The sequence below is a fragment of the Catharus ustulatus genome, chromosome 6, assembly GCF_009819885.2.
Source record: "Catharus ustulatus isolate bCatUst1 chromosome 6, bCatUst1.pri.v2, whole genome shotgun sequence".
NCBI classification, from domain to species: Eukaryota; Metazoa; Chordata; class Aves; order Passeriformes; family Turdidae; genus Catharus; species Catharus ustulatus.
Window position 1 is genome coordinate 32,333,298 of NC_046226.1, and position 25,557 is coordinate 32,358,854.

General features: G+C 36.5%; 2 protein-coding genes across 3 annotated transcripts in view; one reads left to right on the plus strand and one right to left on the minus strand.

Moving 5' to 3' along the window:
* AVEN (apoptosis and caspase activation inhibitor) overlaps positions 1-25,557 on the minus strand; it is an 83,221-nt gene that overhangs the window by 55,496 nt on the left and 2,168 nt on the right. The window contains exon 2 of the mRNA XM_033062032.1: positions 9,525-9,705. Coding sequence (XP_032917923.1) covers positions 9,525-9,705 — 181 coding nt within the window. The remainder of the gene's footprint in view (positions 1-9,524; positions 9,706-25,557) is intronic.
* Positions 1-25,557, plus strand: part of CHRM5 (cholinergic receptor muscarinic 5) — a 49,179-nt gene that overhangs the window by 8,347 nt on the left and 15,275 nt on the right. The window lies entirely within an intron of this gene.

Below are 25,557 nucleotides of genomic sequence, written 5' to 3' on the forward strand. Positions count from 1 at the left end.
GCTCATCAGGGCCACTCGGGGTCGGCCGCCGCTGCCACTGGGCTCGGTCACCCCGGCCTGGCGCTGCCTCGTGGTGGCAGGCAGGGACAGAGCACCCCTGCTCCCACGGCAGTGGCAGAGGGCAGGGACGGAGCCTGCCTGCTCCTGCCACGGCAGGTGGGGGCAGGAGCCCCCCGCTTACCCCCCAGCCCGCGGGGATGGCAGCACGGAGCCCCCCCGTCTCTACCTTGGGCTGCGGGAGAGGAGGGAAGGAGGGAGCTCTCCTGCCTCTCCCCCCGCCCCCCGTGCTGCCTGCAGGGAGCCAGCTCCACCCGCGGCGCAACAGAGTAACAATTTGTAACAATCGCAAAATGCTGGCTTTTACTGGTCGGTTGCTCAACTCAGCACCTCGGTTTCCATTTCTGGGCTTGGAAATGTCAGAAAATTATTCACATATTAGCTGCTCCTGAATGTTAGCTGCATTTCTGGTGTGGGAGCAAAATTTCCGTCAAAATGGTGCGGTTTATATTCGTGAAATTACCGTACTCTGAAGTACAGACACTGAACACAAATAATCACTAGCGGTTTTTTGTTGTTGAGTTGGGTTTTTTTAAACAAAAAGATAACGTGACCAAATCAAACACTGTAGACACTAAAATGCTTTGTCTCTAGTTAAATGTTACTTTACATGGAGATATTTATAAAGAGCAATTTTCTTTGACAAGCTAAACTGCACTTGTAAGGTAAAGGTATGAGATCTGATGCTTTCAGATCACATTTCTACAAGTTAATTTAGTCACCTCATATTTGTAGGCAATTTTCCTCTAAGAGGCTAGATTATTCTTCCTGGAGATTTCTATTCCTCCTTCTTACTCTTCCTTCTCCTCCTCTTTTCATAATCAAATACAATTCAGAGAAAAAAAGTTGTCTCTGGGACAGAAAGAGGATATATAAAAGCAAGAGTAAGGGAACAATTAACAAGGTATTATGAAATGAAAAACAGAAGAAACATAAAAGAAGGGGCAGACAGAACCATGTGGAGCTACACAAAAGAAAATTTAAAGCAACAGAGGCTGTAGACTCTTGCATTAGAAAATTTACTTGTTGACAATATTCTAACTGCAAATGTACATTAAGATGAATCAGAAGTAGGCATCTGGATTTAATCCAACTTTACCCAATACACGTGCATGTTACCACCCTTACTATTATCAAGAGCAATTCTAGTATTTTACTGATTCTGCAAGATCTTTCCCTTCTCACCAGCTGTTCCATTTCATGTTCCTGCCAACTCTTTTGCACCATTCATGTAGTCAAATCAGGCAATGAGATCCATATCTGGTGATGGGCCAAATCCATAATATCACTGAAGTGTCTTTCAAACTTTTTTCTTCAGAAGAGAGGAGGTGACCTCAGTTTATTATTGAGGGCAGAAACAAAATATAAAGCAACTTCAAATTGTCATGCCAAATTCTATCTTCAAATGATTTTTGAAACATTAAGCACGCCTAGAAGAAAACAAAGTAACCAACAATAACAAGGCTTCATTGTAAGGAAAGTCAGGGAAACAGTGCTCTTTTCTATTAGAACCATTTTGGTATATTTCTTTGGGCATTGGAAAGGTTACAGTGAACACTGCAAAGAGAGTATCTCTTCCTAAATAGTACAAAATGTATAGACTTTCTGTCTGGTATTGTTACTCTTACACCCCTAGCACTTTATTTATTTAAAAAAAAAAATCTAACTCAGATTACCTCCTATTACCAGTGAACTGTCAATCTATAACACTTGGCTTTCCACCACTTCCATTCTGCCAGTATTTTCCCAGAAGGTTAACCAAGTGTCTTGAATGAAAATGTCATTGCTATAAATATCTGCAATTATGGCCTCTAGCCTTCATGACACAAAAATCAATAAAACTATATCGAATAGTTCTTCCACCTTTCCCGTTATTTTGTAGAAAGCTGATACACAATTTTCAGTGACACATTTTCTCTATATTGAAGCACATGCATATACTCAGTCAAAGAAACCCATATTGTCACAGGCTGTTTCCAGTCAACAGTATAAAAAGAAGTAAAGAGAGTATGATCACATTCACAATCCAAACTATCTGCAGCATATTCAGAAATACCACACTTTATAACCTGAGACAATGAGCGTGTACTGTAAAAGGAAAGCCATCTGATTCACATACCAGTAAAAGTTGAAAATTAGTCAGAATCAAAGAAAATACCATTCTTCCCCACTTGCACCCTATTCTCACCCTCAAACATGACTTTTATTAAAAGATTTTTTAGTTCACAATTTTACACGCACAAGGGTTTGGTTTGCAAGAAAGGACAAAAACAGGATACAAAGAATTTTCTTGAGGTTGGAATAGACAGTTAATACAACTCTTGTTTTAAAACAAGCTTTGGCAAGGATGTCTTTGATATCCTTTAGGAAATTTACTCAAATCTAGACAAAAAAATTAGTTGTTTCAGAAAAAAAAAATATTTTAACTGCTCAGAAGAGCCATCTTCATATACAACACCCAGAAATGCCAAGGATGCCACTTTCCTGATGAGCTAAGAGTGAACAATAGGCAAGAGAACATAGAATAGATGAGGAACCAACGAGTCATTTCAACAAAAATATGAAGCAGGGGAAAGGTCAAGAGAAAGCCTGGACTATAAGTTGGACGTAGGAACCGGGAATTCTTGAGCAAAAAGAAACAAATTAATAAGTGTGGTTAAAGCACACTAAAACCAAAGGCATTAAAAAAAGAACAGGACAAGGAAAGCCCAACCCATCAAGATCAGATCTGAGGAGAAATTTCAGGATCACAGATGGAATAAGAAGGAAGGAAGAGCTGTAAATGAGATTAAGGAACAAACAGGCACTCCATATCCTTTAGAGCACTGTCTACTTCACACCCCTTCTTTCACTCCAAAACTGATGCTTAGAAACAGCACTGTTCCTTGCCAATGAATTTCTGAGACTATTGCTAGAACAGGTTTTGCCGTCTCTTCTGAAGGTGGTTCACATGCAGGCTGATCACAACACTTCTTTGGAATATGTATCAATGAACAAGGAAACATTCCTATCACTGTTATTTGTTAACAGATATTAGAATAAATGCACACTTATGAGAGACAGAACATCAAATGTTGTCTGGTTTCTACAACTAAACCAATCTGCTACATCTGATAGTCTTATCTTTAATAAACAAAATCTTCTAGTTTTACAAAACTTTGTAGAATTTGGGTTTTTATTTTGTTTCTTTCTCTAATGTAAGCTGCTGAGAGATTGAACAAAAATATTACAATTAAAAAAAACACAGCTCCTCCAAATCAATCAACATCTTTTAGTATTACCATAGAAGTGATATCTATTAATATCATTATTGGAAAAGAACCAGTAATTTATCAATAAGCAAAAGAACGTCTCTGCTCTAAAAAGTTTACAGTCTAATTCAGGTGATTCAACAGTGGTCAGAATTTAACAGAATCAAAAGCGGAAAAAGAAAACCAAAAGAAAAAAATAAATTAAATCAAAAGTAATATGCAGCAATAATGAAAATCAGAAGTTTTTAAAAATTCAAAGTAGGGAATGGAACAAAATAAATAAAAAGCAGTGAAAGGAGAAAGTGAACAAGAATATCATGGCAACAACATACTGAACTTCAAAAATGAATACTGGAATAAGAAATGTACTATCTGAGTACAAGAGTCAGAGTAGTTCAGTTTTGATTAGGGGATTTCAGTGGCAGAAATATCAGAGATGATGTGGCAGAAACAAAAGTGACCAAGATGAGGCCTAGTCAGGCAGAACAGTTTTAGGGGCATTATAACAACAAGGGACATTATTAAACTAGAGAAACAGTGAATCAGGTGAATAGGCATTTTTATCTATGTCTCAAGGCTACAAATTCAAGTAGTGGACATGACAACAGCAAGACAGAAATAAAGACAAATTGCTCCACTTTCAAACTTACTGATTTGTGATTTCATAAACAAAACATACTTCATCATTATTCAGATGAATTACCATCAATATAAAGTAGCAGTAAAAGATTAAGGACCCAGGGTTAGAGACAGATATCGGTCAGAAAACCTTCTAAATCCAGAAATCTGGAACCTCACAAACAAATGACTGTACTCAAGATGTGAAAAAAAAATGGGAAAAGCTTACCAGACTGATTTTAATGGGAACCAAATTGAACCTCTTTAGTCTGTGACTCTCACTCTATTCAATTATAAATCATAAAGCATATAAATTTCTCTGAAATACTGAAACCTGTCAGATTTTTTTAATTACTTACCATTACTACCACTGATACTTAAAGCCACACAGTTCTAAGACATCAGAATGTTAAAATGAAAACATATTAGCCTACATTTATATTCAAATCATGAAGTCACATTATACTTCCACACTTCAATCATAGTTTTGGTTATATATTAGATAAAACTTAGTAGGGAAAAAGGCACAGATATGAAAGCATATATAATGAACACAGACTACCTATTACAGGAAAACACATTTATCAAGAAAATGTAATTAATACTGAAAATCTGGCATGTCTTATTTTTAGTTCAGACAAAAAAAAAGAAGAAAAAAAAAGACAGCTTGGCTTGTCTGATTAGGAAAAAAAAAAAAAAAAGATGAATTTCTGCAATGTTAGGAACAGTTCAGGAAGAAGCACTGAGCAGATGGAGAGCCAGCTTCCACTGATGCCAAGTCCTGTGATTTCAATGCAAATCTTTATTGTGGAAGTTTTATTTTCTATTTGTTTGGGAGAAGAAAAGGAGTACAGGAGAGACTGTTTCTTGCTGATTTAAGATACCTAGGGGTACTTGACCTAGAAGTATCTCTTAGGTCTGGTAACAAGTCCAAAGTTGCAGACTGCCCTGTTGCAAATAAAATATGTGCAAGTGGAAATGAGACCACCTGGATACGATGTGTCCACAGATGGGAAATGTTATCTACCAGAGGACCATCAAAAAGGAAGTGAAAGTTCTGATGTACTGAAACGGGGATAGAAGGAGAAGCAGGACAGGAGAGCATGCTATGGAAACTCAGAGAACATTTAGAGAATGAGGCAGTGAAAAACAGAGAACATGAAGAAAGGTGTGAGTAAAGCACATGCCCCCACCTCTTTATGTCAGGAGAGCACAAACTAGCAATATTTAAGACACCTGCTACCAATCCTTTGTGCTACAGCATAATCCCTTTTCAGTAACCTGGCACCTGAGTCTCAAAGCTGATAAGTGGTAAGAAGTAACCAATACTGCTGTGTTCAGCTACAGAGGTCATGTCATTTGGGGAACAGCAAGAATATGGAAGTTTTGCATCAGTTGAATTTCTTGGCCAATTTCTTGCAAAGAAGTAGCTGAGTTGTCAAGCAAGTGCAAGTGAAAACGGGACCCTAATATATACAGAAATCCAAATAAACAAGTTAGGTATTTCTGTAAAGAAAACTGATTTTCAGGTATTCTCTATACTTTTCAAATTTAAAGGATTCTTTTTTAGTACTTGAACTATGCCCTGCTATTGTCATTCTTTTTGTTTGAGCAGAATTGCCATTAAAAAAAGAAAACTGATTTACTCTTCACACAACCTCCTTTTTTTCCCTAAGTCTCTACTTGAGATAGAAAAGTTGAAGGAAAACCTACTTTTAATGCAAGCCTTGCTCCACAAGTTTATCTGTTCAGATTTTCCAAGATGGCCAAAGGTCTTTTGTGTACTTCTAACTCTCAAGCATGTACTGACCATGTAAATGACAAAAATGTAGCAATGTATTGCAATAGACACATCAAAATTAAGCAGAGACCCAAAAGAAAGAGGTTAAAAAACAGATCAAGCATTTAGGGAAGGGACTGTAACTGTTACCTTACAATTCTTATATCTATTGCTCACTACAATTATGCTCCAATGACAGTTCTTTTGATTTTTATTCTACATTTTTTATTGTGTTCAACTACTAGGTACCTACAGAAATTATATGTATTATTATTATTATTATAAATTATATGTATTCTTATAATATAAAAACCATTCTCCCAGTTTTATGCTGCACAACATTTCTCCATCTTAATCTTTAATGCACCAGAATTATTCAGCTATGGCCTAAAAAACCAAATGGGAAAAATTCATGTCGAAATTATATTTTTCATCTTGATAATCATCATCTTGCAATCTGAGTATTGTTATTGAGGCATGTATGTTGGCAATTTTTGGCTGGTGTACTGCTAATGTACATTTAAAGAAAAGTTATCAAGTGCCTGGATACATTTTGATCAGCTCTTTAATGATATTTTAAAAATATGTTTTTAAAGAATCTACTCATAGTCAAAAACTTGATGAACAACTTAACCCTCATCTGTCAAAAAATGAGGGCAGCTCTTCAAACATGGCAAGATTCTGCTCACAAAGTAAGGTTATCCTATCACTTCCACTTCTCTTGTTCTTTATGCTTCAACAGCATTTTTACTAAATTGATTCAAGACCCATTCCCTGAAGGCTTCATGATAGACTTGTATTTTATAGCCAGAAAAAAGCAACACAGAAAAGTTTGCTATATTCAAGATAACTCAAAATAAATAAAATATAAAAGGCTAGAAAAAAGAAACATACTGAAAAACTTAAGCTGAACCCACGACACCTATTTTTCACAGAAATACAGTAAGCCCTAACAAAGAAGCTCCATCAGGCCAGTGACATCAGCTGTCATCAAAGCCACCTGGTAGTTCTTAAAACCTTTCTCAGCTGCCTTTTTAACTATTCAGTATGAAATTTTTATGGTCTAGCATCTGCTTCAGGTGGTTTTTCCTTATCCTCCCCTTACCACCACCTTGTAAAAGAACCCAGAAAATGACTTGAACTTTTCTCTGTGTGAAAGCACTTGAGAACCTGTAACCATTTTCCTGCCCCAAATCAGTAACTCGAAGTCTGACTGCATAATGATTTTGTATGAAAGAGATATACTCAGCACATTTTGTGAAAAATCTGACCTGACTTAGCCAAGCTACAAGTTTCTAGAAATCAGTTTGTACCTAATTTTTACAAGATCTCATGAAGCTTAACAATCATGGCATCTACCTCCTCAAAGGTCTTCTGCATTTCATCTCAATGTGCAAGGCAACTGAATTAAGTTTCCTCTAACTTTCAGTTTTGATTGAGAGTCAGATTTTCCACTGTAAGAGAAGTCTGTGTTTAACAGGTTTTAGGTAGAACACTGAGCATGAACTGTTGCCTTGCATATTTCTGCAGCCTCACCTATGGTGATAGCCCTAACAGAGTTGAAAACAATGGTGTGTCACTTTATACTGTCAGGTGACTCAAGTAAGATTTAGGGTATACTGACAGAGAACGTGGAGAGAAGATGGAAAAAACAGTTTATAGTGGAGACCAGAACTGGAAGCTTGAAAGAATAAACTGGGATTTACTAGACAAGGAAAGACACTAAGGGGAACATAACAAGATATGGTAGTGAATTAAACCAAATGAGCAATGCCATGCAGAACAATTAAGACTTGGGGATCACCAGGACTGGAAAGAATGAGGGACAAATATTCTGCCTCTGACAGAATTTGAAAGAATTGGAGAGCTGGCTAACAACAAGAGACTGAAGAAAGATCCACCAACAGGAATCAGAAACACAGGCAGGAAGGAAAAACAACAGAAGGAAGGAAGAGTGAGAAGAATTAGTAGGCAGGCAAGGACTGACAGAAGAGAAACAACATGCAGTCAAGAGACAGTCTGGGGCTAGTCAGGCCTAAACATTGGATTGAAAAGACAGAATCAGTGCTGCACTAGGGATTAGCATGAGGCAGAGAAAGCTAGAACTATAAGGGAAAGCCTAAAATCCAGTGTTTGCCTTCAGAAGCTATTGAACTATAACATAACATTAAATACCCTAAAGACTTTACATTTTCTGCAAGTATCTGCAAACTCCTTTCACCTCCTCAGACTTCCACTTTCCACCTTCCTCTGCTAACAATAAAAATTTAGTGTAATTATGCATAAATTTGTTCTGTTTTTAATTCAAGCAACAGTAATATTTATGCATTAGATTTAAAGCTCTAATCCTAACTATCAACATGACACCCATATCATATCTCATTTTGCTATTTTTAGGTTGATTTTAGATGCACTTTTACATTATATTAAACAAATAAGTACCAAGGACTTTTAATTCCTTGGACATCAGCAATTCCACATTTAGGTTTGTCACTAGTATTATTTCTGTCTTTGTTACATTATCCCAAATGATTCTTTCTATGCTAGTTCATTCAATTAACAGCATATTTTCAGGAATAAGCCAAGTTTCATGTTGAAGGATTACACTCTCTTTAAGAACCTGCATTCAATAATATAGAACCTAACTGTTAGAGAGGAGATCAGGTTTTTAATCTGAACTCTTGCCAAAGAATTCTTAACTGGCTGTATTAATTACATAGTTGTGTATTAATAGCAAATCATAAGATTTCAAGACTTTTTTAGGTTTTTGTATTAATGAAAAATTGGAAATTTAACTCCATTCCCTCTCCAGTACTCCCTAACTGCTTGTTGCAATTAAATTGCATTTATTTTGCATCTTCAGAATGCTGAACAGTAATATACTAACAACAGCAATTACCAAATAAAGCAGATGTGTGAGCTTCTTCTCAGACCACTACAAATACATATGACTGTATTCTCAGTTTTCACACATCAGCCAAAAAAACTAAAGAAAAAAGAACACTGCTGACACAAACTGCTTTTTTATGTGACTCCAAGAAATTTGCATTATTGTTTAGAAGGTACTTTTTTTCTTCCTCCAAAAGAAAGTACTTTATTCCACTGCAGTTTCTCATCAATTTATTTCACTGTAGAGAACAATAATAATATATCTTAAAATAAAGCACTCTCTAAATCAAAGATTTAGAATTAATAAATAGGATGAATATATAAACACCTTCCAATATTATCATTTGAGGCATTAAGATAATCTAAAGAGTAAAATAAATGGGAAGGTAATACATGTGCTGAAGTATAACTCATGAAAAATACAAATTAGTAGAGCTAAATACTATTTTGTTATATCCTCTGCTCAAAGGTACTATTCTTTCGAACATTTTAAAGACATTATGATCTACAGAGTTATTGAAGTTATTACAAAGCTGAACCATGGAGACATGGCAGCTCACGACAGGTCTCTTGATTTAAAAAGCTTTGAATTACTGTATCTGCTTTGCCTCCCGGACTCATTTCTGAGGTCTACACTATGTGCCTTGACTCCAGCATTGTTTGCCATGCAACACAAGATTCAGAGAAGTCAATACACTTTTCATGATACTGTGATTAAAATCTGACAACTTAGGCCCAACTTTGCAATGCTTATGTGAAACAGAACTTCAGAAAATTATTCTTGCACAAAGAAAGGAATCGACTACTGAGGTAGATAGGAATGGTATTCTAGGGTGGAGTTTCATCATAAAGGACAACAGCCTTGATTTAGTCATGTCTCAAAACATGACTAAAGAACTAAAAAACTCTACAGACTGAAAAATGCTTACCTGCTGAGCTAAGCAAAACACTGAAGTCTGTTCCTCTCTGTGATTCCCCAGCTTCACTCTGTCCCTCTTTTTCTGTATCCTCATAGCGGCTCCAGTTAGAAAATACCTTTCTTCTTGAATAGCATTTCACTTCTTCCTTCTCTTCTTCATGTCGTGATTCAGTATCATCATCTTCCTCTACCTGCGACATTTAAATGGACAGTTAAGCCATTGCAACTTCATAGCATTTTGTTCTGTATTTAAGCAATCATTCATACAAACAATTCCAACTACAGAAATAAAACCCAGAAAAACAAATCCATCTGGATCCCCGCATACATTTGGGTGGTACAATCTTTGTGAACTGTATGTAATTCATCAAGAGTAACTAAAAAGCACCAAGTAAAGCTTCAGCTCTTACTGAGAGTCAATTGGAGACACTGATACAAGTTCCACTACTTTCCCTCCTATTCTGAAAATTCATAATGAATAGCCTTCCTCCTGAAACTGAGAGCAATGGATGGGGAGTGGAACTAAGAACTGAAATCCAGTTTCTCTGCCCAAGTGTCACAGTGATACAGATGATAACTGAAAGAAAATGACATTTGTAGAGTGGAATAGGAAAAGATACATTCTGCAGAAAAACATTTTGGAAATGGTGATTTATGTAATAATTTCCATTATAACCAGCTACAGAGTCTTAAATCAAGTAATATGGACTGAGTGATCAAGTTTTATTTCCTTCATGAAAGTCATTTTATGGAAATAGACATGAAAAAATTAAATACACTGCTAGCAACCATTCTACTAATCTTAACCTGTAAGAAGTCCTAGGGTCAAAAGGACAATTCATTGCAGAGTCAGCTTAAGATATAAGCAAAATAGGCATTTGCCACAAGTACTCAACAGCTGTGGAAAACTCTCTCCTGTCTTGAATTCTCTATAAATGCAGCTCTCTGAGAGCTTGGGGTTTAGCTGAAATGATTGTTGCTTCACAGTAAGAAAGATTTGCTTGCTGGAGGGAGGAGCACTCAACAGGCAAGAGATTAAATCTGTCACAATTACACAGATGCGATCTCACGTGTCAAACAAATGACAAAAAAGAAAATATTCTGTGCATTCTCACTGGTTCTGTGTAATTTTTAGGTGAATTCTGTTTTCTTTGTAGTCATCAGATAAATGCACTAAAATGGTTGTTGTAGGTAAATGGTTACGTAAGCGAGTGGATGAAGTGACAACTACATTACTGGAAACTGAGGCAGAGCTAAAATATAACACAACAAAGGCCAAATCCACTTACGCCAGAACAAATATGAACATATTTCTTCTCTATTCTTCACCTAAGAAATTAATGATTTGCTATAATCAAGCAAACTTAGTAAAATTCAGTGCTCAAAATAATTGGAGCCAATATAATTCACAAGTCAATGCAAGAATGGTGCTACAGAGATAGATCAGTTTTGTACTTTATTTTTAAGAAAAGATCAGAATCATCTTAAGCAACTATGACATTATAGGCATTTACTTATTATAGATCTGTTTGAAGAATTTGCTCCTTTCAGCTGTAGACATAAAAAACCCAGGACTACCATTTCCATAGTTCAACAAGCTTCCAGTAAACTAGTATGGACACAAATGTTTTCTCTTAAACCAGACTAAATTCTTTTTCTCTTATTAGCTATGCTATACAGTGCACCTCAAGGAAATTTCACTTCTTAGAAATAGTTCACTTCAAAAAATAAACCACAAATTCTCAGGAGCATTAACAGCAGCTGTGCAAACTGGTTGCCCAAGTACTGTCCTGAAGCATACTGTTAAAACCAGTAAACTTCAAATAAAAACCTGCTTCTGTTTCCAATAAATATTTAACGGAAAATCTTACATGATGCACCATCAAGCTACAAAACCAAACTACAAATAATCACAATTGAATAGTCAACATTCAGTCAATTTTAAGACGTGTTAAAATTTTCAAATACATAAAAAACTGATCAGTGAAACTTCAGAAAATAGTTTGCTTCTACCATCTCACATGGGACAGCTACGAAGTAATAACCTCAGAAACTCAGAAACATAGATCTTAACCACCTTTCTCTTAGCTGCCTATTCAGCTACACCATATGCTACTAACAGTCACCCACCTTCCTGAAAATAAGCCTTCATCAGTACAGAGTAAACATCTGTCCTATGTGTAATGAAATAAAGTACCTACCCTCTTGCCACATTGTGAAATAACAAAAGATACAAGCTGAAACAAATTCTAGAAGCCAAGTCAGATATGACCTTTAAAATAGTATTAGTCACATAAGGAGAACAACTTCGGTCTTTAGAAAGTATTAACTCTTCATGTTATTGCTCAGTGTTCTAAGACAACATGATACCACAGAAGGTATAGCATCTATCTGCTGTGCCTCAGCTCCAGATACTAATGCATCATCATTTGCACATTTCATTGAAATTTTCAAAGTGTGAAAAGGATGCAAAAAAACAGCTGAAAAAATCAGGAAACCTTCAGACTATATTGCATAGCAGAAAAAAAAGAAAAAAAAAAAAAAGAAAAAAAAAAAGTGTGCAATATTCTGCATAAACACCAAAGCACTCAAACAACAGTGAAAGGGCCAAGTTCCCCTGCAGAGGAACTTGCAAAATTAGTGGTCTTCTGCCGAGCAATGCATTTTTATCCTTTATGTGAGAGCCTGTGACTGCACTTGTCTTCTAAAGGAAAGAAAAGTGCATAGCACAAATGACCACAATCTGCAGTCTAACAGAGCAAAGAAATATTTTAGTACACTAATTTTACATACAGGGTTGAGAACCATATGGTATTGAGAAAATACAGGGAAGTGGGCTTTTTGTTTGACTTTTCTTACAGATGAGAACACATTGATGCATGTGGTTCAGGAATGAAGTAAACATTGTTCTAAACAAGTAATTCCCCCTGGGATCATCCTTCTGCACTTCCCTGGAACCCAGAGTGGTTTGGACCAAACCCAGGCTGAATTATACAATGGAAAAAGTGCAACAGTGACCTCTTGCATCCCGCTTCAATTACGCAACCACTCTTCACTGTAAGTGCAATCAGTCCTACCACGTTAAGGACACATGTCCAAGCACTCAATAAGAATTGTTGAGTTCACAGGCAGCCCTTCAACAAAACAATCCTCAAAGTGCATTAAAAGTCATGGTTTCCATTAAGACTTTCTAAAACTCTACTTATTACCCTTAGGAAGCCACAGGAGCTAGAGCTTATAGCCTTCTTCCAGTTCAATTGTGGTAACACTGTAAGAAAAGTTCAAGACTATCTCTGTCAGTACTGAGAATATCCTACAGTAACAGAAACAACTGATGTTCAGCTTAGTTTTCTTTGGGTCAACTGCTGTTCCCTATCATATAGGTGTTCTGCATTATTAGATTTCCGTTCTTATTTATTTTGTAGCATTCGTCCCAACTCTCTTGCCAGTATGCCACTTTACAGAATGTAAACATAACTGGAGCTTAGCTATTTGTCTTCTTCATTTCCGTCCCAAATTATCTTTAGAAACTCTTCAAAATGATATCGATCAAGTGCGACTTTTCCCCTTTGATACTTAATCTCTGTATTACTGTTTTGAATATTGCAGATACAACATACTCACATTTTCTTAATCTTTTCCATTCTTTATTAAGGACACTCACCTACAATACCCCAGCCATCATAGGTATCCACTCAAAGTCACAGCAAACAGTCACTGCCATATGGGGAGTCCTGTATATGCTCATGGACACTCACAACCACTATCTACTCCCTACATTTGCTGCTCTCACAACAAGTAACAGCACACACCAACTCCTTGAATAAACTTCTGTCTTGATTCACTCTTGCCTTTGTGGAAACTGCTGTCCAGCTGTGGTCAAGTGCAAGGACATTCAAGCTTATCTAGATGTCTCAATCCCATTTTCTCTTCTCATCAGGGTAAAAATCTAGCAAGACAAAATGAAAATATTCTCTGGATTGAATCTGATCCAGACTATCAACTGCATCATGACTGAGCACTTATCTTTTTTCTCATTTATATTTAAAATACTAAGGTGTATGTGCAGAGTAAATTTATCTTTTGTTCCTCATTCTTACTTTGACAGCATTTGTTAAGACCAAATTTTCACAGAAGGAACTCATAAGTCAAAGGGTCAAAAAAATATATATAATTAAGCAACAAAGTCGTTCATGATCTCTACACCTTAAATTGTTTCTCAGAATATGCATATGGAGGCTTGTATGTATGTAAATTATGAAGGCAGTTTGGCTGATACTGACTTCTTATTGGTTCCTCTGGGCAGACATAATTGGAAATGTTAAAGACTGTTACTCTTTAATTTTAGAGACACTCACTCCTTAATGACTTAAATTGTTCTTGGAAAGACATACTTGCTTTTAATTTCATGGTTCAAAGTTATTGGTAGTGTAACCAAACAGGAGCAATGAGATTACACCAGGAATTATCTTAGTACCTTACAGATACAACACAATCTCAAAAATAATTCCTTTTTTAGCAACAGTGCTCATTAAATGCACTTTATTTACATTTAAATCCAAAAAGGTACAGGAGAATTCCTTGACAGTTTAATTTATATATTACCATGATTGATAGGCTAACCTCACGATAGTTCCATATAGCAAAAAAATATTCAAAAGTTTTGTAATTTATATCTTTAACTAATTATAACCCATATATATATATATCCCTCTTCTTGTAAGCAATTACTTGACAAAGGAATGCATCATCTGGTTTATTGTGGTGGAAATTTATTGGACTCCCTAAATAATGAATTAAATAGTATATTAAAGAAAAACAGATTTTATTAAGAACAATGGCAAATGGAAGCAGAATTTGCTGTTCTACTGAACCAAAACCCCACCTCCTAAAATATTCTTTGCACTCTTTAAAGTTTTAACATGACCAAGCATCAGGGCTACAAGGTGTCCTGCATCTTTCTCACAAATCATTATTAACATTTCCATTAGTAACATTTCCACAAGCTACAGACATATTCTGCACAAATCTTATGCCTCACTAAATTGAAATCCGAACTTCTACTAGGAGTTAAATCTCTCCCTTAGTTTCACAAAGACAGGAAGATAAAAAAAAAAAAAAAAAGGAGGTACAGGCAAACAGCTTGGTTACATTGTTGGTAACTACTGATTTAAATGGCAGCCATCTTCTCTTTTAAAGACCTAGAAAAGAATCCATAAATCCTGATGCTCACTCTTTACTGCCCTCTCAGAAATACCTCTGTGACCTGATAGTACATAATTAGCTGCATGGTCCTTGAAATGAGGGCCTTCCAGGGGCAAAATGAACCAATCTAGTACACACTGCTCAAGTTTTGCACTGCAGCTTTCAGAGACCCAGTCTGATAGCTGCTGACTTGTAAATAAATTAAACTTAATAACGTTGCACTGTAGGTTAGCAAGACTTTGTTCTTGGTAAAGCCTGCCAAGTAAATAATTTCAGAAAGTGCATATCTGAACACGTTGCTCATTAGATACAGGATTTTCCAAACTACAAAGTCACTAGCTAAAACTTCACTCTATTAATTTAGATTAAACCTCCAAACTAAAGGATGCTTGATGGGGTTGTTGTGAGAACAGTATCATTATAAATTCTGTACTCATTCTGCATTAACTGGAAAATATGGTAGAGTATCAACAAGTTGCATTAACTGCAGAAGTAGCCCTTTACCTCTCTTCCCCAAGGCTGTCCCATGCTGCAAACAGAGTCTGTAGAACGTTTGACCAGCTGCTGTCTATAGGTAATGAGACTAAATTTCCTAAACTTGCCAGTATAATGCATTTCCACAAACAAGAAAATCAACTGTATTTTTTTCTTTAATTCGGGGGAAATGATTTTATGAAAGTTACTGGCAACTATGTAAACTCATCAAGCAATTTATACAAAATTGTCACATGGACAGAACCTGGCAGCTCTTCTACCTTCAAATTTTCAGTAACTTCGAAAAGTTGATTTTACGTCTTACAAACATCAGTCAAAAATACGAGTGCAAACATAAAATAGGAGCCTCTGTCTTGACAGAAGTAACAGGTTTCAAGAAAACCTTACAAAGTATATTGCCACAAAGGTTACAGTATTTTCAGTAAGATTACTGATTGTTCCTATGTATAGGTTGTACTTGGCAAAAAACCAGAAGGTTTATATATTGCATACATATGGATCCACATATGTGAATGTTGCATGTCTTATTTCAAAACCAAGCTACATTTAGCATTGTGGCTCGGTTAAGGAAATCTTCTGCAGAAAAATAATTGTTTTCACCAAATCTGCTGTTCCTAAAAAGAAGTTTTCTAAGATGCATTAGAGACTGACAATATCCTGAAACAGTTTCAATTCTTATGTGTTAATGGCACAGTATTATAGAATAACCCAAATTGAAAGGGATTGCAAGAGGTCATCTTGTCCAACTACCTACCCAAAAGAAGGTCAAAACTGAAGGCAGACCATGTAGGCTGGGGCTTTGTCTGCTCAGGGCCTGAAAGCTCCAACAGTCTACTTAATCCTTAGTATTTCATTTTGCTGTTTTATTCCAGCACTTCTAAAATTGCAAAAGCAGCTAAGTATTAACAGCTTTAACAAAAACTTCTAAAGAACATATGTGAGGAGTTCTGTAACATCAAGAAAGCAAAATTATCGAGGGGAAATATTCACCTCAACACTTAAATAAGAGATGTTTTAAAAGATATTGCTATTTTACTAATCTTCATGAGGTAATGGGTAAGACATCCTTTCTCAATAAAAGTATCTGCTATAAGTTTCTACATACTGAAAAGTTTGCTTCTTCTGCAACCATATCAATGATGAAGTAAAAGCACAACAAATTACGTAAAAAGCTCAGTCAAACTCAGAGAGTTTTAAACAGCATTTCTGAGACCCATACTACAATGAATTTCTTTCTTTATACAGTGGAAAACCAGAAAGGATGCAGAGAGTACTAACTACCCACTTGACAGACACCAAAATCTTTCTTCTTCCTTGCTTTTTAAATTACATGAGAAATGTATAGGCTGATCCATTTTCTTAAGCATCTGCAAACCAGCCAACTCAATCATACAAGGAAAAGAAAAATGAGTGAAACAGTAATTCACCAAGAATATGAATTTAAGGGATTGCAACCCCTGCCTCACAGTCAAAGCAGGGTCTCCCTGACAGAATGCCCAAGTGGTGAAAAAAAATAAGCTACTTACACCCTTCATTATCAACTTGCCTCACACAAGTCAGTAGCATCTCTCCTAAAACAAACTCAGCTTAAAAAGAACTAATCATCTGGAGTCCTCTCAGGCACTGTGCAACGTGCTGTCCCACAATGCATCGAATTATGGTCAAATGTCTGATTTGCGGTGGGTTTGCCTTTGAAAGTGATAGACTTGAGTTGAATCCACATGCACTGTAATCAAAAATACAGCTGTATTATGCACAATGCGTCTCTGCAATGCTCTCCCAAAACAAAAGGCAGCTACACACCACACACTCTTCCAGTAGGATAGCTCAAAGATGCTAAAGGCAGTAGCATTCCACAGCATGTTCTCCAACTCCCATACTACAGTCTGAGAATTAATGATGAATGTGTCTGGGGACTCTTATACATCGCAATGATAAAAAGGTGTAGAAACATCACATTGTCTTGACTCAGGTAAGTCAGAAGCAGAATTTTTTATCACCAATGTGTGGCAGGCACTTGGCCTCAAAGCAGTGCATTTTGGACAGAAACAACATTTTCTCCAGCAAAAATAGTTCTGCTTGTCCTACAATGAACTGAGACTAGATGGGGACTGAAGCAAAAGAGAGGGGAGTGCCAAAACAAAGCACCTCAAAGAGATGTGTAAATAAACACGTTTCTTCAGATAGTGCACAACAACAGCATTTTATCCACGAAGTGGACATAAATTCAATATCCTTTTCTGCACAAATGCATTCCAAGTTGCATCTCCCACTTCCCATAAGAATACTCTGGAGTGGGAGATCTAGTCTCTTTTCTCAGCTGGACCTATTCTACTTTGTTCAGCACCTGGACACTTCCAGCAGGAGAACTCAAGAAGTTGCCAGCCTATGTGTCCTGTAGATGCACAATCACCACACACACACACCAAAAAAAAAAAAAAAGAACAAGAATGTAACACTTAATGTCAGTCTTTCATTCCCACTCTCTTCATGATAATACCATGTTTGTACATAAAGTACAAAGGGACTGAAAAAAAGGAATTGAGGGAAATTCAGATACAAAATTATTTCAAGTTCATTGGCAGGTTACTTATCTAAGAAGTGAAAAAAAGCTTCACTGCACTTTGTATTTGAAACTGGGAAGAAAACATATCGCAGCTTGAACTTTTTTTCCCCATCCTCAAATCCTTTGCCTCAGTAGTCACTGCAGACTGAAACTTTTTGATCGTGCACTCTCTCTATCCAACACAGGCTCTGTACCCCCTGCCTGCCTTTTTACCAGAGAACATCAGTGATAATGGTTCTGTAACATTACCCACAAGCTGTTTCTGAGGTAAACTGTCATACACAAGGATGACTTTGCTATATATTTTGAGAGAGTTGAAAATAATACATTACCTTATTAAGAGAGTTTTTTTTCTGTATCATAACCAGTATTTTGTGGGGCTAACAAAAAGACAATAAGGCAAGAAAATAAACAAACACTGATAAGGTCATGAGTCTGTTTTGCTGTCTCACTGAAAATAATTAAACCACTTTTCATTATACTTCCTCCTTCAGGGTTTCATATAATTTAAATAAGATTTTTCCTCTTCTCAATTATTCAACAGAAAACAAGCATTTGTAACAGTCACTTAATTGCAATTCTTGGCAGCTAGCTTAAACAAGTCAGTATAGATATTTACAAACCCTTTTGTTTTTATGCTTTCTGTTTTCCAGACTACACCTAATGAAATACAAAGACAAAACAAAAATCTTGACATTTAATATTTTGTGTATTGCACTTGTTGATTTGTCAAAAGTATTAATAAGATTAAATTGTACCGTTAAACATTCAATCTATTCCATCATTACAGTGACACGCAAGAGAGTAAGCTAAAAACTATTTCTACAAAAGTATTAATGGAGATGAGGTGACATATATGTTTGTATGTTCACAGTCTTTTCATATTGATATAGTGACCTATTGATGAAACTGTAATGAGCCTTCAGTGATTTTTCAGTGTTGCCTCTCAGAAACAATTTATTTCCTTAATGTTCACCTAGGTGTCAGAGCTCTTCCAGTACAGGTTCAAGTTTCTAAATGTTTTTTATTTTTTCAACTTGAGGGAAAAAGGAAAAAGCTAAAGCTTCCCCCGCTCCCCCCTTTGGACTAAGGAAGGAAGAGCCTTGACTCAAAGGTTCTTTCATGAAAAGAAAAAAATATTCCTACAAAGAGTAATCCTCTTCACTAGTTTGCTCTATTGGTGACCTTTAGAGAGATCTACCAAAGCTGAAGAGAAGCTTAATTAGCAGAAAGGGCAGCTGAGCGAACAGGTAGCATAAAGAAAAAGGCTTCTAGTCTTTATTGTACGGGATGAGAATTTTTGAAATAGGGATGAAATACTAAGACCGGTTCATAAATGTTGGACACTGGAACTCAGCACTCCGAGTTAGCTAAAGATAGAATTAGCCAAGAGAGACATCCTATTCTGAAACCAATGTTTTGCCTAACAGGAATGATGCTCCAGTTAAAGGTAAAAACATCTCATCAAGTACACAAGAAAAAGACTTGCTCTTGAAGTTTCTACATAAAATTGTTACTGCTTCGATAGTCACGAAGTATGGTTCTAGAAATTGTCTTAATAACTTCAATAGCAAAAATATTTCCCTCTCCTTGATTTTTAATATCTCTTATGGGTAATTCAAACAGACTAGTCATGTGACTGTGACCTGGTATGAGCCATCACCCTCTACATCACCCTCCAACTTGTAGATAAAGAGGATAAACAAAGGCTCCTCTCTGAAGTTGTAGAATACCAATATGAAACACCAGAAGAAAAAAAGTATAGATCCTGAAAAGTTCTTATGTTCAAACCTATTTACAGCTGAAGAAAAGAGCATGACTCATATCTAGACAAAACATCTGTAAAAAGCCTAACATTGAACCAAGCTCAAACAATTCCATACAAACAAAACCAAACTTACCAAGTGTGGAAAACTCCACTTCTGTGTATTGCATCTCCATGTTTATTCTGTCACTATCAGCGTCTTGAGATGCTCAGTGTTGCAATGTTGTTTCATATTTGAACCACCATTATGAAACTGTTTCATAACTATACCAGAGTGGTATAATACCATCAATGTTTTCAAATATCTGTCTCTGCATTCACTCAAAAAACACTCTTAGTTATTTTTATATCAAATTTGAATGCAGCTTACTGCAGACATTTTAGAAACCACCACTCACACCTCTGACATCCTTTCCTCATTCACCTTCAACCTTTTTCGGAAGAGGGTAGAGGGAGAAATCCTGTGAAAGGTATTTTTCTAAATAGCATTTAAGAATATGCTTCCCTAAATCCAGCACGCAGTTTGAGATAAAGCAGTGAAGAATCACTGTCCAAGGTCCTCAATGCCACAACACCACACTTAAAACCCCAAGATGTTAAAATCTAATTTTGTTTTGCCATTGGTCTGGAGTATAATTCTGAAAAAATAAGTTACCACACAATGATGCTCCTAGACCCTGAAGTCAACTCTGCTGTGAAGAAGCTTTAAAAGACATTTAGAACTTTCTGAGAGCGCAAACATATCCAAACTACCAACAAGGACTGGGCTGTACCTGCTGGGGTATGCTACAATCCCATGATTTTATGCGTCCATCATATCTTTACATGCTGCAATTTGCACTGGTGAGCCAATTCGGGTGCACACAGAGCAGTAACTGCAGGAGAACTTTGCATCCAGTTTGCAGTGGTGAGCTACAGACAGTGCTCAGCTGTCTGGACAGCTGGTGGACAGCTTCAATTCTGACTCCATCAGGAGTGAAATCGCACTGAGTCCACTAATATTACACACAAGTGTAGCTCACAAGGCCAATTTGCATCAAAACCCCATCCTTGACAGTAATTTGAACTAAGAGTCACACCAAAAACACCGAAGGAACTACTTTTTCTCATTAGCACAATTATTTTTTAAAATTTTGTCTGTACAAAAACATTTTACTCTTAGACAATAATCCTTTAACACCCTTGCTAACAATTTGGTTGAAATGGAAGAAATACTGAGGAAGGAATCATTTGCACTTCTGTGGCTTCCATGGGCATGCCACCTTTTGTTACAAACTAACAGGAACACAATACACCAGTGAAGTCAGCAAAGCAGCATGACATGAATAATGCAGTCTGAAACAGGACACTAAAGAAAAAAAGAAGAAGAAAAAAAACAAACCAAAAAAAACCAAAAATATAAAACCAAACCAACAACTAAAACAAACCGATAAAAACAACCAAACCAGCAAAAATCTAGTTGCCTAGTTTGTCAGGCCATCAGAAAAAACTCAAGGCCTCAACAACAGGTCAGTGAAAGAGCCTAGGAAGAACTGTAGCCCAGCATCACCATTCTGTTCCTATGAGACAAAGACCGTGGCTATTTCAGGGTTAAGGAGAGAGACTGTACAGTCTCTAATGTAGAATAATCCTCTGGGGAAAGAGAAACAGGAATAGAAACTGGACCTTAAGGCAAGGTTCTTACACACTCCAGCAGGTTTATGGTTTTACAGCAGTGTATTACAGTGTCTACCTGCAGAAGAGTTAAAGTCTTATTTCCAAAAAAATAAAACAAACAAACAGAAAAACCCAATTCTCTCCCCGGAGACCTCCTACATACACATAATACAGATGAACTGCATACATGAAAGAACAGTGGGAAATAAATGGAACCCCCCTCTATGCCTTACCACAGAACACTGAATCACACAGGCTAAATCCTGTGATTGTGAAAACCTGTAAGAAATATTCTTCCATACTTTTTTAAAGTCTCTAAATCACCACTGAATCAATCATCAGCATTTGTTTGATTTTTTTTTTTTTAAATACAGTGAAACCTTCTGATTGCTACAAAAGACTGTGCAGCACTATTAGGCTGACTGGAAACTCAAAACAGGGCTCCTGGAACTGCCCGGTTACTTTTGTGAGGAAAAACAGTAGCAGCACTGTATGGCATAATTTTTTAAACAAATTCATCACTTCTACAAATTTTTTGATTTTTCAGCAGAAATACTTACTGACTCTTACTTGATGTAACCAAACAAACTCCTGTATTGTGCTATCTGGGATCACTCATCTCAGTAGCACAGCAAGATATTTAGCTCAGAATTACAAAGTGTACCCTTCCCACAAAAAAACTTTTTTTCACAGTTTTGTTTAAAAGACCCAGGGACAAGTCCGAATAATTCACGTGTACATGTGACTTTCACACGTTGTGCTGTACGTTCAGAAAATATCACCCTGAGATGAGAAGAACATTCCAACCCACGATATGCGCACATCCTGACTCCTCACCAAGTAATTGCAGCCCAGCACGGGAGCTGCCAGTGCCAAGGGGTGAGCTGCCTGCACCACCTACCGGTACCTTACAGCACTGGCTCATTGCCCCGGATGGTGCATGCACAGATGCATGAATGTATGCATTCTTAACCTGCAGGAGTTTTAGTTCTTCCCGAAATCCTAAAATCTTCAGTGAAATACGGCAGGAAGTTCTTCTCCAATATACAAATAATTACCATTTTGTATTTCCTCTGAACAAAATCCACACCACTTTACTGGATAATTATATCTAAATAAGATTATGATTGAAAGCTGTGTTTCACACAATTAACCAAATATGCAGCCTGTAAAGTTATTTCTTTAAGCTAGAAAATATTTGAGACAACCTGTTACCAAAGAGCTACCAAATTACTACCCCAGAGACTTGAGAGTAAAAAAAGAGGGAAAAAAAAGCATTTAAGTAGGTGAGGACAGAAATGCACTGCCATCTAAAACATTAAAAAAAACCCTCAAGCTCTTTCCAAGGAAGTTACAGAAAAAAAGTCAGATAAGAAGTTGCTCTGCGGCAATAATATTCACCTGTGTAATGGGATGCTTTCAATACAAATATTTCAAATTATATCAGCAGGAAAGTTGGTAAAATATGCTGAATGAGTTACAATAAATATCACTAAACCATTCCACACTAAACAATTAGGGAATATTACGAAACTCTAGAGTCCCCAACACTGTAAAAAAAAGGTTACTCTATCGTCTAGAGTAAAGAATAAATTAACTTTGGCTGTATAAAAAGCATTTATGCTTTTTCATTGCACAGACAGCCTTGAAAAAATAAAAGAAAAATAAATAGGGCTATGACAAGCAGTTACTCAGCAGGTCTACCGAGTAGGGTCACTAACCTTCACCATACATATTTTTCTGTCTTGATTCCCTTGTACTTCTTACACAAGCTACCTAATCTTTCAGTCACAAATTTTATTCTCAAGGCCCCAATTAAATCTCTTCCATCTTTATAATGTTTCTCTCCTTGTCCTGTCAAAAATGGATCTCTTTGCAGCAACCTTTCTACTTTATGGAATATAGCTAACCAGGCCTGTCCAACGTGTCCTCTTCCTCAGATTAAAAAAAAAAACCAAAACTGAAATAAATACATGAATAAAATAAAAAGAGAAAGAACCAGGTTCTTCAGCCTTTCTTCCTTGGTCATGCCCTCTTTACATCTTTCTTCACTCCTTCCCTCTGAACTTTCCCCAGCTAGTCCCAATCTTACAAAAAATAGAACTAGTTCTTCAATGTAATGGCATCACTAATTGATACCTTCTCATTCATCAAGCTGACAGTCCTCTTCCATAAAATTGCACCTTAATCAGTCACACACTGCTACAGATTTTTCCTATGTAGATGTGCTTGTACTATACTTGACCTTGAATCACACCCAAATGCAGGCTTCTTCCATTTGTTGAGACTGTGTTCTGCGCTCCACCCTCCTGCCAGTTTAGCACTGTCTGCAAATTTTAACAGTGTATATTTTAATCCTTCCCTGGAATTATTAATAGAAAACTGAACATGGGCAGATATAGAATGAAGCCTTGCAGAATCCCATTTAACAAACACCAGTTTCACACTGAACCATCACAGTGGAGAAACTACTGAGAAGGGAAGCTCTTCACACCTCATTAGTTATTAAGTACAGCTTACAAATCGATATACATTAATTGAAATAAGTTTTTTCTAGTTGCTTTTCAGAACATTAACAGAAAATGTCAAAAGATTTATTGTTTCCAAGATCCAAAAATCTATCCTTCTATCTGCACAAATTCAGTTACAGCGTTCTAAAGGAAATCAAATGTATCTGTATTTGTTACTTTTGTTACTGTGCCTCACAACTACTTTTTGCAGTTACTCAGATTGTAAAGGGTTAGCTCATACCAATAATTAGGATAATTTATCTGATGCTGACAGCATTAGATGTTCTCTTAGATCACTTCTATGCGTGCATGGACCCCAAGAATGAAGATATAATAAATGCAAAATAAATGTGATGCCATCTAACCACACATGAGAAATATGGCACTAAGACCCACCTGTTAAACTCCATTTAATAACAATAAAATGTTTACTGCAACACCGCCCAAAGCCAGGAAATGAACATTGAAACAGACCTGGCAATTCTAACTGCACTGAAGCAGCAGCATGCATCACATACACACTCAGTCTATCATTGAACAAAAAGTTAAAAGATTATTTCGTAAATCGTAAATGTATTAATATAAAGCACAAAAAAATCTCCTTAAATCACCCCCAAAAATGTGGTCAAGGACCATCAAAATAAAAGCCAGCATCATATCCACAATTTTATAAAGTTGTTTCTATTTTAATATACTGTATCTCTTACAGTAATTTTAAAATTCTGACAGTACATAAATTATGAATTGAGTTAGACTAATAGTGGAAGATAATATTGGACCTTTTACTTTAGCATTATGAGGCCACATTTTACTAAAAATGAGTAATTTTAAATGTGTTTTATTTATTTAACATAGCATAGATGAGCCAAAGTAGACTGAAACAATGGAAAATTATTCAAGATGACAGATCTACAAAGAAACCTGACATTTGGTAAACCAGCTGGTCTTAATTAGACATTCATTTTTGAAGAGAGGACACAAAATCTTCAGTAATCTAGCCAGTTAAATCAACATGCACACTAGTTGCAAAAAGACATAACAAGTGGAAAAAACATTTCCCTCTTCACAAGGAATGAGAACACTTTTTCTCATGGTTTCTAAATCAATTTCACCTATGAGAGAGGCAGTACCCTGTTTCAAAAGTGGAGCTGGGAATTTACTCAGAGAGCCACTTTCTCAAGAGTTGTCAAAAATCATGAAGCTTTATTCTCTGAAGATTCTGATCCACAGCTGGATCTACCATGCAGGGCATGAAGACAAACACAGCACCTAATCTTCTTCTCCCTCAGCAGGGTGCTGAGGAGGGGAGAACTGACTTAGCAATTTCTGGGTCTTTCCAGGCTTTGCAAATAACACAGCTGATCAACCATGACTAAAACCAAAGAATTACAAGACCCCTGCAGCAGGGTAAAGCACAGTGTCCAGTCTTCATATCCCCCACAAAACTGCAAACTGAATGTGCCACTGTAACCCTTTCTTTTCCCTCTTGAACAGGTCAGAATTAATGTCCTCCTGTAGCTTCAAAGGCAAGCTTAGGAGTCATTAAATTAAAACATCCAAAACACAACATTCTAAGACTAACAGTGCATTTACGTGAACACAATTAACTAAGAAATATTGCTGCCAAAATATTATGCAGTTCAATGCCTATTTCTACTTCACTGTAAAAAAGAAAAAAAAAGAAAAAAATATTTTTCTGAGAAGACCCCAGCATCTCAGCACACAGTAAGGAAAGGGAACACGGGAAGACTACCACACTCCCTGCCTTATTACCTGACTTCTCCATTTTGCAATTCACACATCATCACTTCAGCAGATTTGCCCCCTGCTGCTGAAAGACAGCAGG